A 14953-nucleotide genomic window follows, 5' to 3' on the forward strand; every position below is an offset into this window, starting at 1 on the left:
TAAAATTATAGTACAAGACTTAAAAATAGTTATTTTGTTGTCAATAGAACCAAAAATTGAATAAAAATAATGTTTTATTAATATTCTCCAATTAAGTGTTTATTCCATATTTTTTCTTCTCTTTATAACTTTATTCCCTCTAGAATCCAATAAAATTAAAGATATTATGAAAGAATAGTTGATTAATAGAAATAAAAACATTATAATAAATAACTAGTACTAATTGCTAAATAATATAATTGAATAGAAAAAGCAAACATACATGTATCCAAATTTAAAATTAAGTAGTTTACAAAAATGATATATAAAAGCAAAATGTGAAACTAATATTTATCTCGAAAAATAATTGCCAGACAAATTCCTCATGATATATATCAAATAAATAATAGTATAAAGGCCAGGACGATTTAATTTATCCTTTTACCAACCGCAACTTTCTTGTTTTTATTTTTTCCGTGAGTTGAGAACAATCCTTAGTATAACATCATTTTTCAAAAGAAGCAAAAGGTTTGCTTCATCCTAGTATTGATTCATCCATCATCAATAAGCCTTGGAAATCGCGGGAAAAGGAGGATAAGGGAAAGAAGAAGAAAAAGGGAAGGGAAGATTAAACTCTTAATTAGGGTATTTATGGTCGGGTGAAATTAAGTTTATTTTGATTTAAATTTGATTTTAAATATATATTGAATTTATTTTTTAGACTCTAATCTAATTTTAAATTTGATAAAATCTAAATATTTTTAGATCACAATTATATCGAGTTTAAATCGGATAAAAATTGGATTTTTAAAATTTTAACAATAATTTATAAAGAAAAAATTTGTTACCAAATAGTAGTTGATATTTATATTTAAATTTAAATTTTTTCATAAATTTAAATTTGATACTTTTTGGATCTACTTTTTAATTCAACAAGTGTGATTAAAAATAAAATAATAAACTTATAATTAATATAACATAATATTAAAATTAATTTAAAATATATATATCTTTTTTAGTTCTTTTAGGATATATATTGGTCAGGTGAAGTCGAATTCGTCTTAACCCAATCTTAACCCAAAATAATAATTGGATTTATTTTTGAGACTATTATTTAATTTTAAATTTGGTGAAATTATACCAAATTAACCCTTACAATATTTGAGATGGGATTCAATCTTCGAATCGGATCAGCACACCCCTCCTCTTAATTATTAAGATAAAATAGAAGCATTTTAATTTAAAAAGTAGTTATTTTGCGAAAATGAAAGTCATTTACTTTCCTTGTGCAAATGGAAAACTAGGAGTAGATAGCCATGCCAAATGTGTCTTTGATCTAATCCAACACGTACATATCGACATATCGTTGATGTTAAGACTTCAACTCCCACAAAATGGGATAACTACAAATCCACTACATGGCACGTGTAAATGTAACGAGTGGATAAGTCTTTGTTATTAATTTGCATCAATCCTCCATTCCTCCCAATAATTCTCATTGCATAGCCACGTCACGAGAATCTTGTCATCATCCCCACTTGCCAAGAAACAAATATAAATAATACTTTTCTCTAGTAATTTAATCGTGAACGAATATTAATGACTAGATCAATCATTAAATTTTTATTTCGTTCGATAAATTAACTTTTACATTAAATTGTTAGTCTATATAAATTAGATAGATTGATATAAATTTTTTTAAAAATTATAGAGACACTTATATATTTTTATTAAATAACAACAAAAATTAATTTATCAAGTTTTTTACTAACATTTAATATGAAATTATTATATCTAATAAAATAAAAGATCAAAAACGAATTTGATGATCAAAATTTTAAAAAATTAAATTATTTACGACAAATTTTTTAAGAACTAATTTAGGATGTTACTAAATATAAATTCACAACTATAAAATATGCTCCATTAAAAATTAAAATAGCTGATAAACTAATATTTTTAGTTTTTCTTTTTTAAATACGATGCATAATAATTTAATTAAAACTATGAATAATCAATAAAGATAAGGATAAATTTAATAATTAGAATCGATAAATATGGTATATGGCACAACATGGGAAGGATACTTAGTAGGAAGAGATGGCGTGGTCAATTAGTGAGTACTGAGTACCATTATAGTAGTATTGTTATTCCCGCAATGTTTGTTTGCTATTGTAATTCAACTATTAAACAATTTAGTTAAATGAATACTGCTTGATGAATCGTTACAGGGTCCAGAGTTAGTTCACTTCTCCGATCAGAAGTACGTGTTGTGGGTTCATTATTCCATTGGGACACTTGTTGGAGGACAGTACCCTTTTCTGTTCCAACCAATTCCTCTTCTGCGATTTCCTCAAGAACAAGGCCATGGCCAAAATTTGTGAGTTTCTTAAACTGTTTTGGTTTTCCTATGTTAAGCTTCTAATCAAAGTAATTTCTCTTTGATTCTTTGGTTCTCATATTTTGTTGAGTGAAATTATTTTCAGATGAATTGGGCAAGAATGGATTCTTGCTATGCAGCAGCATCGTTCAAGTAAGTACTGCAATGAATTTTGTGGTTCAGAAATTTTCATATTCTGTTCTTTGCTTGGGATTTTTCATATTGTTTCATACATTTCTTTGCTATTTAGTGCTGGATGCTTGAAGATAAAATATGGGTTTTAGTCCTCTTTTGCTCCTACATGATAGAAAGGAGGCAATGCCTAGTTTGGTCTCTGAAATTCTCACCGTTCATCAAAATAATCCCTAACTTTTAGAAGTGACTAAATTGGTCTCTGATTTTACAAGAATCTGATCTAATTAGTTAAATGGACTCATTTTGGTTAATTGCTTTTATATTGGTGTAAAAATTAAAATGAGTTTAATTAACCAATTTGGAACCCTGATATGATCATACTGAAGTCTTAGCCAAGCTACCTTACTGAGCATGTTATGCTGGCACTGTAACACTCCATGTTAGTACTGTGTTAGCGACTTAGTGGCAATTGAATTAGGGACGAATGTAGATTCATGATTTGTAAATTCGGAGACCAATTTGGTCATTTATGAAAGTCAAGGATTATTTTGATGAGGGTTTGAAATTTCAGGGACCAAATTGAATATTATCTCTGATAGAAAGTGAAGCCACGTTAACTTCGTACTATGAAATAGTAATGGTTCTTTTTTAAGTTATCTCTAATAAAGGAACCAATCTTGATTCCTATCGCAACCCTGCAAATTTAACTAATACACTATTATTTTGTTATTAATTTAAAAAATACATAGACATCTACTTTTTACTTTCCAACACTATTAATCCCTTCCGTTGGACAAAAAATTGGAAAAAGTTGAACAATGAACTCTGTCGTTGGAGATGCTCTAACAAAAAAGTTGGGAGTTCAAATCCAGCATAGAAAGTTATGACTAGCCGTTTGCCCTTAAGTGGATGATCTCCAACGGAAGAGTTAGTCACTATGTTTGGAGGTGGATACTCTGAAGAATAATGTGTGTTTCATTGATTGTAGGGAGAAACAATCAGAAAACAAGGATACTGATGTGTGGAATATGGCTGAAGCTGGTGGTGACCATGAGTTATTTGGGTTGATGAAACAAAGGTTTCTGAGTTTCAAGAACCACAAATACATGTAAGAGTTTTCTTGCATATTTTTCTCCTTCTCAGTTTTGCCAAACAGAAATGTTTAGTTTCCTTTTGGTAGTCTTGTGGTGCCTTATAAGCTATATTTCTTTTAGACAGGAAAGAGTTGGAGCATTTCCAAGCATTGTCTAAAGCTCAATATCCAAAGGTAATAGCAAAGTATGCATTTAGATTTATTTTATTAAAACGCTTAGTTAGTTTGTTGATCTCTACAATTTCACTAAATTTTTAATTAAGTCTTATAATTTTAAAGTTTGTAATTGAGTTCTTAGATAAAAAGTTTCAATTAGGTCCCCTCAAGCTTTTTTCTGTTAAAAAATACAAAATATTTTTGGAATATTTGTTTTTGTGTTTGATATGGAATGAATTTTTAAAATATTCTAGAATTTTCGATTATGTATTTTTTGCGGAAAAATAATAACTAGTGAGGATCTAATTATAATTTTTTGTCTTGTACAAGGACCTAATTACAAATTTTAAAGTATAAGGACTTAATTAAAAATTTGATAAAATTATATAGGCTAACAAGGTAATTAAACCTTATTAAAAAGAACTTGCCATTAGAAAAGCAAAATTTATCACTTTTTCCCTTCAAGCTAGTTATAGTCAGTTTCTAAAAAAATGCACTATCTGGGAGTTTTTTTAATAATTAAAAGCACATTTTAAGTTGTCTATCCAAATACAAAATTACTTTTCTTAAAAAAAAAATTCTTTGAAAAATAAGTATAAACGTTACTTCCTTTTTGAAGTAAATCCAAATGCAACATATAATAGATTTGTTACTTAATTATCCTTCTTTTCCATGAATATTCTCAGCATCACATTTTAACATTGACTTTGGATAACGCTATGTTGTACTACATTTTTTAGTTCAAAATAAACTGAGAGATTGGTCTTAAAACTGATAAGTTCCAATTTTAGTTTATGGTGATTGCTTGTGCAGACTCTAGGGTATGTCCTTCAAATATATTAGGATTCCAACCTGGAGAAGCCTTTATGATACGCAACATTGCAAATCTTGTACCTCTAATGAAGGTATCTGCATAATTGCTTCAGATTAGTTTTGCCTATACATGTTAGTTGTTAGTTATTCATCTTAATTTCGTTCCTTCTATCGGTTTATGATGGCAGAATGGACCATCAGAGTGTAATGCTGCTCTTGAGTTTGCAGTTACTACTCTAGAGGTACATTCTTATTTCATAAAGTTCTTGCTCTATATTTAAACCTTAGGATATGTACATCCTGGTTTTTATAAGTACTTAGTGTCATGTTACCACTTCTCCCAAAACCTTAAGCTAATTCGAGAAGGCACATAAATGGTTATATTTCTAACATACTCTCTCAAGTAAGAGTTTCCTTTTGAGTTTGCTTGAATTTTTGTATAGGCTTTCTTTCTCTTTTAATTTGAACTCTAGACCTTTCAATCATAGAAGCTCTGATACCATGTCATAATACCACTTCTCCTAAAAGTTTAAACTAATAGGAGGAGACAACATGAACGGTTATATTTCTACACTTAGCAACCCTCACTTCTTAAGCTAATATTTTGAGTTGAGTTAGACCGGCTCAATTTTAATATGACATGTGCTTATCCTATGGTTGTTACCTATTCATAGACCACTCTATATTTTTATTCCTACAAGTTTAATGTTTTATATATCAAGGGGTAGCTTTTGCGGTTGAATTAGGATACACAAATTGATTCTGTAAAACTCAATGGAAAAAAAATAATATTGGTTTCTCTGTATATGTTCCTGTGCAAAAGCATTAGCAAAGAATTTTGCTATTACGCAAACAAATGTCTAGAATGAGAATGATAATACTATTGAAGAAATGAGTGTTTCCCTTTCTTTTTTATTTGGCTTGTGTGTGCTATATGCATATAAATGCTAGTAGATCATATACCCTGTTGACAGATGCATATTTCAAATTGGTTCATGAAATTTTTAGGTAGAGAATATATTAGTCATTGGTCATAGTAGCTGTGCAGGAATTGAAAACCTGATGAAAATTCAAGAAGATGTAGAATCAAGGTATGTTATGTCTTGCTAACTATACAGCTCTAAGTAACTTTATTTCACCATTGAAATCTTTGCTTGGTATGGCTATAAAACTTATTAGGAGTTCATTCTTGTTCTTCTAAAAGCTTCATAAACAAGTGGGTGACCAATGGGAATGTTGCAAAATTGAGGACAAAAGCAGCCACAGCTCATCTTAGCTTCGCTCAGCAATGCAGATTCTGTGAGAAGGTATCCATCATAATTATTTGTTAAGAATATATCAGATTAAGTGATATCTATATAATTACCTATGCTTATAGTGGTATTCAATTTTAAAAACATTGCTAAAATTGAATCTTACTATTTAACAACACTTTTTAATTTAAAAAATAAAAATAAAAAGTGTTGCGTCGAAAATATAAAAGAATGTGACTTTAATTTTAACACCACTTCGTACATATTGCTAAAATTGTTTAACAATCATAACCACCATAACTATAGGCACTATAGACTCCACCTACAAATTATAATGTTTGAACTTAAATTATCATTGGTCAAGTAGTAAACAAACACATCAATTTCTTAATGGTGTTAAATTTGAGCTCTAAAAATGATATTTAAATAGACACCCCCGCTAGACTAATGAAATCTTAATAATTATTGAGAAATGTTAGGAGATAATCAGAATTTATTGTTTTTGGCTATCACTTAGCCATCAACTCAATTTATTTAGTCTAATTCCTTTAGTCTAGTAATCTAACAACATAGTTTATCCCATACTTTTAAACATTAATGATTAACTGATGGCCCAAAATAATAAATTCTAATGGTCTTCAATTACTAAAGATAGACAAAATAGTACTGCTCAAATATAAGAAAATGTATTAGAAATATTTATGCAGACTCTTTTGATCCAATAATATCTGTCGCATTAATAAAACTGATACATCCAATATTTAACGTATGTATAAATACATTCATTTTTTGGTGTATCAATTCATTCAATTGTCAATGTGACACTTATTATTATTAGACGATGGCATAATAATAATAATAATAATAATAATAATAATAATAATAATAATAATAATAATAATAATAAAGTATTCAAGAATAAATTGTAGAACTACTATAGTTTTCCAAGGCAATTGATGAAGTAATAATGTTCATTAAATTTTTTGACAGGAATCTATAAACCAGTCGTTGTTGAACATGCTCAGTTATCCATGGATAGAAGATAAAGTGAGAAGTGGGTTACTTTCTCTTCATGGAGGGTACTATAATTTCTCGAGTTGCACGTTTGAGAAGTGGACCCTTGATTTTAATGGATGCACTGTCAATGAAGAAAGCAGTAGTTATGCTATCAAAGAACAAGAATTCTGGTCCTGACTGTGCTGCGCTTTATTTCATAGACGTGCAGGACTGGCACCTCTATACACACTATACTATTACCAATGGGGGCCTTAAAAGGATGGGGGGTTATATAATTAATGTGAGAATAAATCAATAAAATTTCGGTAGAATGCTAGTATATACATGCAAATTTGCAAACAAATTAAATGAATGATTTTTACACTTGGTGTCGGCTTTTTTAAGAATTTACTATAGTAAACTAGTAAAAGTTCTCAAATGAAATTTTAATCTATGATGAAGTAATATTTGGTCTATCCGAATGAGAAGTACAACAACAACAATGAAATCTTGTCCTATTAGGTGGGGTTCGTTACATGGATCAAACGATGTCATTAAGTTTTATCATGTATGATATTTATAGAGAGACCGTTCCTTATCCACCTTTCATCTCATCCATCCTCGTGACTGAGTGATCTGTCGGTCTTTTTCTTGTAAGAACCATAATTAATTAACCGCTTAATTAAAATAATTTAATAGTCCAAAATATATTCAAAAATTTAGAATATTAATTAGAAAATTTAAATATGATATTTGGACTCAGTAGATTTTTTTGAGTTGGAAAATGTAATTTTTTGTGAAAAATTGCATAAAAACACGTACTGGTAAATTAGCCGGTAGTACCGGCTTAAATCTGTTCGGTATTGCGTGAGAATAATAAAAAAAATTGTAGAAAAACTTAGAAAAATAACTATAGTTGAAAATCGGACGTTAATTCTAAAGGTTTGGCCCAATTTCAAGCCAAACGGGCCGAAAACGATAATGGGTTGGACTGGGCCACCCAAGTTGGGCCCAAACCCAACATATATAAACACTCAAAGGCACCAATTTCAGCTCATTAAACACTTGTATGAGAGTGAGAGCGGCTGAAGTGAGAAGAGATGTGAGGGTTTCCAAAACACTATTTATCTCCAACTTCATTCAACCATAACTCGAGTTACGGTGCTCCGATTCGCAAATGGTTTGTGGCGACACGAAGCTCTCGCCGAGCCCATTATTTTTATCTAACTTTTGTTGGTAAGATTTCGAAACTCTCTCCCCATTCTGCAGCTCTATAAATTTCGAAAATTAAAGTTGGGGTTTTGAGTAGATTTTTGTATTTTGGTTGTTTAGGTGCTAACTATTAGTGAGAAATTGTAGGGTTTCATCTCCAATTTCTATGGATAAGATAAGATTTCTCGAAAATCCTTGTAGTTTGGTATATTGTGAATATTAGGTATTGATTTTTATGAAATATATGATGTTAGTTTGAGCATTAGTGCTTGTTGGAGTTGTCTTAGCTATTTGGAAGCATTTGGATTGGAGTTGGTGGCTTGATTGTGATTGGAAGCTTGTAGGATCCAAATTTTGGTGTATTGTGCATATTGAGAATTGGCTAAGGTATCGTTTCGGTTTTCTCTATATAATATGTAGTGTTTTTGGGCACTTAGGCTAGTGGACCATAGGATAGGATTGAATTGAATATATGGATGCTTAAATTGTGACTGTGTTATATGCATGTTGATGGAAGTTGAATAAATGGTATGGTTGAGATATGGTTGTGGTGGAATGTTAATATGATGATGATAAATGATAAATCATGATTGCATGTATGGAATATTATTGATAAATAAGGTTGTTAAGATTTGATTGAGGAATTGATAAATTGAATGGTAAATTAGGTGTGAAAATGATAGAAAAAATGGAATGGTAAGTGATGAAATATATGGATGTGATTGTGGGTGTGAATGGTAAGTTTTGATGTGAATTAGAATGTTTGTGAATTGGTTTTGCTTGTGGAGTTTTGAAATTTAGAGAACCTTGTTGATTTTTGTAAAATTTGGTTTTTGACGAATTTTGGCGGATTATAACTTGAGCCTCGGTTTTTAAAATTGATTGGATTTTATTTTAAACTAAAGACGGTTTAAAGAGCTTTAAAATGATATAAAGTTTGAGAAAAATAAAGTTTTGTAGAGAAAGTTATGTTAAAATTTTGACCCTTGCGTACATGAGTTTTAACACGCGACGCGAGCATTCCATTCTATTTTGGATATTCACACACGCGAACAGGTGCTGCGTATGCGGATACCCAGATTTCAACCCATGCGTGTGCGGGATAGGGCTTGCATACGCGGAACCCTGTTTTGCTGAAAAATTATTTTTCTTCATTTTTAAAGGTTCTCTAACTTTCTAATCTTCTTTAAGTACCGTTTAAGGATACTATCTAGTAATTAGGTCCTAATATTACTAAAGATGAGTTAGTGACTTAATTTAGTGAATTTCTGTATGAATTTAGAAGACAGAGACTTAGGTTTCTGGGGTATTGAGGATGGATTAGTTGAGTGAGATGGCGGAGTACTGTAATGATGATTAATGTGATGAATTATGGAATTACGGATTGATGATGGTTGAGACGAGTCTAGGACTCGAGGTTAAATGATGACTTTACTAACCGCTGAAAATGATTTTTGAAAACCATTGATATGTTGTTTTATATTGAGAATGTTGAGACGCTATGCGCCTGGCAAGGACGGTTGGTTAATCCCGCTTGTCGAGGTCACGGCGGCGACATAAGGGCAGTGGTTAGTCCCGCTTACGTTGAGATGTGAGGTTTGTGGCTGAGAATTCCGCTCGCATCCTTTCGAAATCACAAGAGTGTGCTCGAGCACTATATCCCTGGACCATGTGCGGGGAACGATATCCCTGGGGGTTCCCATTTTATTTGTGACCGAAAGGCGACATTCCTATGGGAATGTGTTGGGTTGGCAGTTGAACCGATAATGTGATATCACAGCCAATAGGACAGACATTCATCATATGCATTTACTATGTGTTTGTTTGCTTTGTTTACTTGCATACTATGCTTAATTGTATAACATGCTTAAATTCTTCTTGATTTACTTACTATACATGATAATTACTTGTGCTTTACTTGTATGAGTTACTTGTGTTTTCTACTGGGATTGAGGAGGTTCGGTAGGCGGTGGCAATGGGACAGCGGTGAAATTATTAGATTAGAAATCCCCTAAGTTAGATAACCTGTTTAAGGATTTATTTAATTGTTTTATAAGTTTGGATCCATGCTTGATGGGAAGTTCTAGGATTTCCTCTGGCGTCCCGGAACCTTATATCTTACATTACTGGATACTGTTACCATATTGAGAACCTCTGGTTCTCATACCATTTTTTGTTGTTATTTTTCAGATGCAGGTCGTAACCCACCACGGTGAGTTGCGTGATGGTGACAGAGCGGAGGATCTTTATCATCTTTTGGATATTTTGTTGTAGTTCTCTCTATCTTTTGTATCTTTATTACTTTTTTCCTTAGAGGCTTACTTGAGAGACAAGTTGTATATGCTGTTTTAACTCAAAACTCTGTTATGTCTGTATATAACAAGTCGGCTTAAACTCCGCAGATTGCGGCTAGTACTCTATGACTATTGTGCTTATATCTCTACATATGCTTTGTTATCTTGTACCTGTATCTTATCCTTTACGCTTTTAGTTTCGTGTGAATGCTTCGCGCTTTTGTATCTCTATTTTTGAGCTGTAATCCTTCATCGGGCTTCTTGTACTATTATTCCTTTCTCTCTCTATATATATATATATAGAGAGAGAGAGAGAGAGAGAGAGAGAGAGAGAAGTATATGTATGTATGTATATTATCGTATGAGCCTTAGAACTGTCGTGGCACTTAGTTATCCTTTGCTTTACGATATGAGGTAAGGCTTAGAGTAATTAGGGTGTTACACTTCTCAGATGTCCAAACTACATGAGATGCGATTCTACCATCTTTTTCACAATAGATGCTACTCCAACTCTCTCTCTTACATCTTCGTTCCTTATTCTATCCAATCGCGTATGACCACTCATTCATCTCAACATCTTCATCTCTGCCATACTTAACTTATGTTCGTGCTTTCTTTTAGCCGTCCAACACTCTGTACCATAAAGCATAGTCGGTCTGATAGCAGTATGATAAAATTTACCTTTAAGTTTTAAAGGCATTTTTTTTGTCACATATTAAACCAGACGCACTCCGCCATTTTGACCAACCTGCTCGGATCATATGATTTACATCCTGTTCAATCTCTCCATTATTCTGTATGATGCACCTATGATACTTAAAACTTTTAACTTTTTGTAGGGTGTTTTCTTCAATCTTCACTTCTGTATTAGGGTTTTCCCTTTGACGGCTAAACTTACATTTCATATATTCCGTCTTGCTACGACTTATGCGCAAACCATACAATTTTGGAGATTCTCTCCATAAATCTAACTTTTTATTTAGGTCTTTAGTGCTCAAAAATTAAACTCGCACAACTTCACCGGCAAGTGCACCGGGTCATCCAAGTAATACCTCAGGTGAGTGAGGGTCGATCCTACGAGGATTGTTGGATTGAGCAAGTAATAGTTATCTTGCTGGACTTATTCAGGTGAAAAGTAGAGAGAGTATTTGTTGAAAGCGCATAAAACAAGATAATAAACAAAATAAAGAAAGCAATTAAAGGGTTGGTGAAGAGATAATATATGGAAGCAGTTAAGGTCTCGGAGATGTTTATCTTTCCAGATTAATACTTCTTGCTAACTATTTTAACAATGAATGATTCATTCTATGGCAAACTGTAAGTGATTAAACCTTAATTCCTTAGCAATTTAATCTCCTCTGATTCTCATCAAACGCCAGGGTCAGTGGTCATTCAAATTGAACGAGGGTGAAGCTCATCATTCTAGTTTATACCACAAAGACCCTAATCACCCCAGATCCTGATGGAGCAGATGTTTCCATGTCCCCAACGAGTTGTGGATTAGCCGTCTAGGAGATGTATTCTCAAGCTGTAGTTCAATGCTATCCCATCAAGGCCTCGCAAGAACTCATGTAGAAAAAGGATCATACTTCCATTCCACCCAGTTTCATTTAGATTGAAGAACGAAAATATATCTTAGAATTGAATCAAACATATATTAAAATAGAAAAGTAATAATATTAATTCATAGAATTAAACAGAGCTCCTAATCTTAACCAGGAGGTTTAGTTGCTCATGACTTACAGAGAAAACAGTTTTTAAAAGTAAAGAAGATCATCATGAATGTATGTCCTCTAATCCTAAGTGATCTCCACTTTAAATAGTAAATGCTAAACCTAAAAGATGTTATTTTAAATTCAAAATTACAAAGGTAAGATAAGCTAAGGAGTGCTAAAATCCACTTTGGGGCCCACTTTGGTGATTGCTTCAGTTCTTCCTGGCGTTCAGCGCTAATCTGGGCATTGAACACCCATAGGGGAGGAGTGCATTCTGTCCCTTGCTCCATGGCTGGCATTGAATGCCAGTTTTGGGCGTTCAGCGCTGGGAGTTTGCTCTTTCTTGGGCGCTAAACACCAAGCCTAGCATTTAGCGCCTGATTTGGCAATGATTTCAGAAGAAAAGTATATATTATTATATATTGTTGGAAAGCTCTGGAAGGTAGCTTTCGAACGCCGTTGAGATCATGTCAATTGGACCTCTGTAGCTAACGTTATTGCTTGTTGGAATGCTCGGAGGTCAGGGTTGACAGCATCCGCTATCTTTTCTTTGTCTTTACCCAAGACTCTGCCAATTTTGCTCGAAATTCATCTAAAATCATAAAAACAACACAAAACTCAAAGTAGCATCCAAAGATGAATTTTGCACTAAAACATTATAAAAATTAATAAAATCTAACTAAAAACAACATAAAAACAACTAGAAAAAGAGTATAAGATGCTCACGCATCATAACACCAAACTTAAACTGTTGCTTGTCCTCAAGCAACCAAAAATAAGATAGAACCAAATGAAAGAGAAAAATACATCAAGTTTTAGAGTTGTCATTCAAGCTCAGTTCTAATTACTGTATGGAGCTATTAACACTCTAATTCTGAATAGCTTTGGCATCTCACTTTTCTTTGAGGCTCAGAAATACTGGCATCCTTTAAAATGGAATTAGAATTTGGATAACATTATTGATTCCCTTCTTTAAGTTCTTCTTGATTCTTGAACACAGCCTTTGTTTTCTTTTGGTGCTTTGCACCTTTGAGCCTAGCTGTGACTTTAAGCGTTTTGTTTTCAAACTTAACTTGATACATAAACACCACAAGCACTTAACTAGGGAAACCCTTTGGATTCGGCTTTTGCTTTGCTTTTATTCCTAGACAGTGGTGCTCAAAGCCTTAAGCATACTCTTTATATCATTGAGTCACGACTTTAAGTGCTCAGTCTCAAGGATTACTTGAAACTTTGACACCACAAGCATATAGTTAGGGAGAACAACTCTTTTGAGCATTTTAGGCTAATATTGACTCTCCTAACCATTGATGCTCAAAGCCTTGGACCTTTTTCTTTTGATTTTTCTTTTTATTTTCTTTTTCTTTTCTTTTTGCTATTTCTTTTGCTTCAAAAATCAATCTTTTTAATATTTCAAAAAATCAATAATGCTTCTCTAAATTCCTGTTCTTCATGAACCAATATGCCCAACCCCAACATCAAGTATGCTCAGTTAATTCATACATTCAGAAAATAAAGATAGGGCCACCACATCAAAGTAAATAGAACAATTTATAATATAACTCAAGATCTCATGTATTTTATTATTTCTCTCTTTCTGAACTGATGCTGAGTAAGTTCCCTAGTGTACTCCATGCTCTTCTTTGTGATTGGGCTGTCCACTGTAATAAATATGTCTCTGTCAATCTGGACTTTGGTTTTCTCACACAAGCGATGGATGTGATGAGGAAAAGCAAGCCTAGAGAGGGTTGAGGTCTTTGCTGCGATCTTATACATCTCTAGAGGGATCAACTGATGAACTTCTACTTCATTGCCCAGCATAATATAGTGGATCATCACAGCTCGCCTCACAGTGACCTCAGAGCAGTTGCTAGTGGGGATAACGGAGCGTTGAACGAACTCCAGCCATCCTCTAACAACTAGCTTAAGATCATTCCTCCTCAATTGGACTGGTTGCCCTCTAGCGTCTTTCTTCCATTATACTCCAGAAAGGCATCTGTCCTAGAGGACTTGATCTAGCCTCGGATCAGCTTGTACTCTCCTATTAAAAGAGTTAGGGTCATCCTTTAATGGGGGTAGCTTGAAGATTTCCCTCACTTTTTTCATTCCAAACTGTAGAGTCCTCCCTCGGACCATGGTACGCCATAAATTGAACTTGAGGCGCTCTTTCTTTTGTTTGTCCGTCATCCATAGATTGGCATAAAATTCTCAGACCTTTAGAGCTCCTACTTCAGTTATGGGGTTGGCCAGAACTTTCCAACCCCTAATTCGAATTTGCTCTTGAATTTCCAGATACTCATCATCCTTCAATTCGAATTTCACTTATGGGATTACCATTTTCTTGCTTACTACATTGTAGTAATGTTCCTCATGAAGCTTGGTGTAAAACCGGTGAGGCTCGTAAGCGACTGTTGAAAGGGGTCTTTCTTTTCTCTTTCTTGAGGTTGATCCACTACCCTTTGGTGCCATGGGAGGTGAAAAAGTGATGAAGCAGAGCATCCTCAATACCAAACTTAAGAATTTTGCTCGTCCTTGAGCACAGTAGTGTAAAGAAAGCTAAGAGAGAGTATGGCGAGAAGAAGGAAGAAGAAGAAGTAAGGGGTGTGGGAAGAGTGAGGGGAGGGGGTGTATACATAGGGGAAGGGAGTAGTCAATTTTGTTTTGGGAGGGGGTGTGGAGAATGTGTGGTCAAGATTTGATTTATGAAGAGGGTAGGTGGAAAGATATGGATAGGAAAAGGATATGAAGAGATATGAATGAAATAAAAAAGATATGATGTGGAAAGATATAAAATAAAAAAGATATGATATGAGAAGATAGGAAGTCAAAAAGATATGATATGAAAAGATATGAAATCAAATAGATATGATATGGTTGACTGGTCAAATTATTGTTGAATCCATCCCTCTCTCAGCGTTGAACGCTAG

General features: G+C 33.1%; 1 protein-coding gene across 2 annotated transcripts; it reads left to right on the top strand.

Moving 5' to 3' along the window:
* The first annotated feature begins 1940 nt into the window (after nt 1–1940).
* LOC107609182 (beta carbonic anhydrase 5, chloroplastic) lies at nt 1941–7191 on the top strand. Of its 2 annotated transcripts, XM_016311039.3 has the most exons (10): nt 1941–2095; nt 2211–2359; nt 2466–2512; nt 3483–3602; nt 3713–3761; nt 4535–4648; nt 4745–4798; nt 5565–5647; nt 5761–5863; nt 6800–7191. In XM_016311039.3, exons 1-10 carry the CDS (start codon nt 2080–2082, stop codon nt 7001–7003), a joined length of 939 nt encoding a protein of 312 aa, XP_016166525.1. In that variant the 5' UTR covers nt 1941–2079; the 3' UTR covers nt 7004–7191. The 2 variants fall into 2 exon arrangements, with proteins under 2 accessions (XP_016166525.1, XP_020963379.1); XM_021107720.2 differs by lacking the exon at nt 4745–4798.
* The last annotated feature ends 7762 nt before the right edge of the window (nt 7192–14953 follow it).

Source organism: Arachis ipaensis, chromosome B7 (assembly GCF_059453495.1).
Source record: "Arachis ipaensis isolate K30076 ecotype BB chromosome B7, ASM5945349v1, whole genome shotgun sequence".
NCBI lineage: Eukaryota > Viridiplantae > Streptophyta > Magnoliopsida > Fabales > Fabaceae > Arachis > Arachis ipaensis.

Coding starts and splice junctions, on each gene's coding strand:
- LOC107609182 (XM_016311039.3), top strand. Junction 2,360..2,465: donor CAAGGCCATGGCCAAAATTT/GTGAGTTTCTTA, acceptor AATTATTTTCAG/ATGAATTGGGCAAGAATGGA. Junction 2,513..3,482: donor TATGCAGCAGCATCGTTCAA/GTAAGTACTGCA, acceptor CATTGATTGTAG/GGAGAAACAATCAGAAAACA.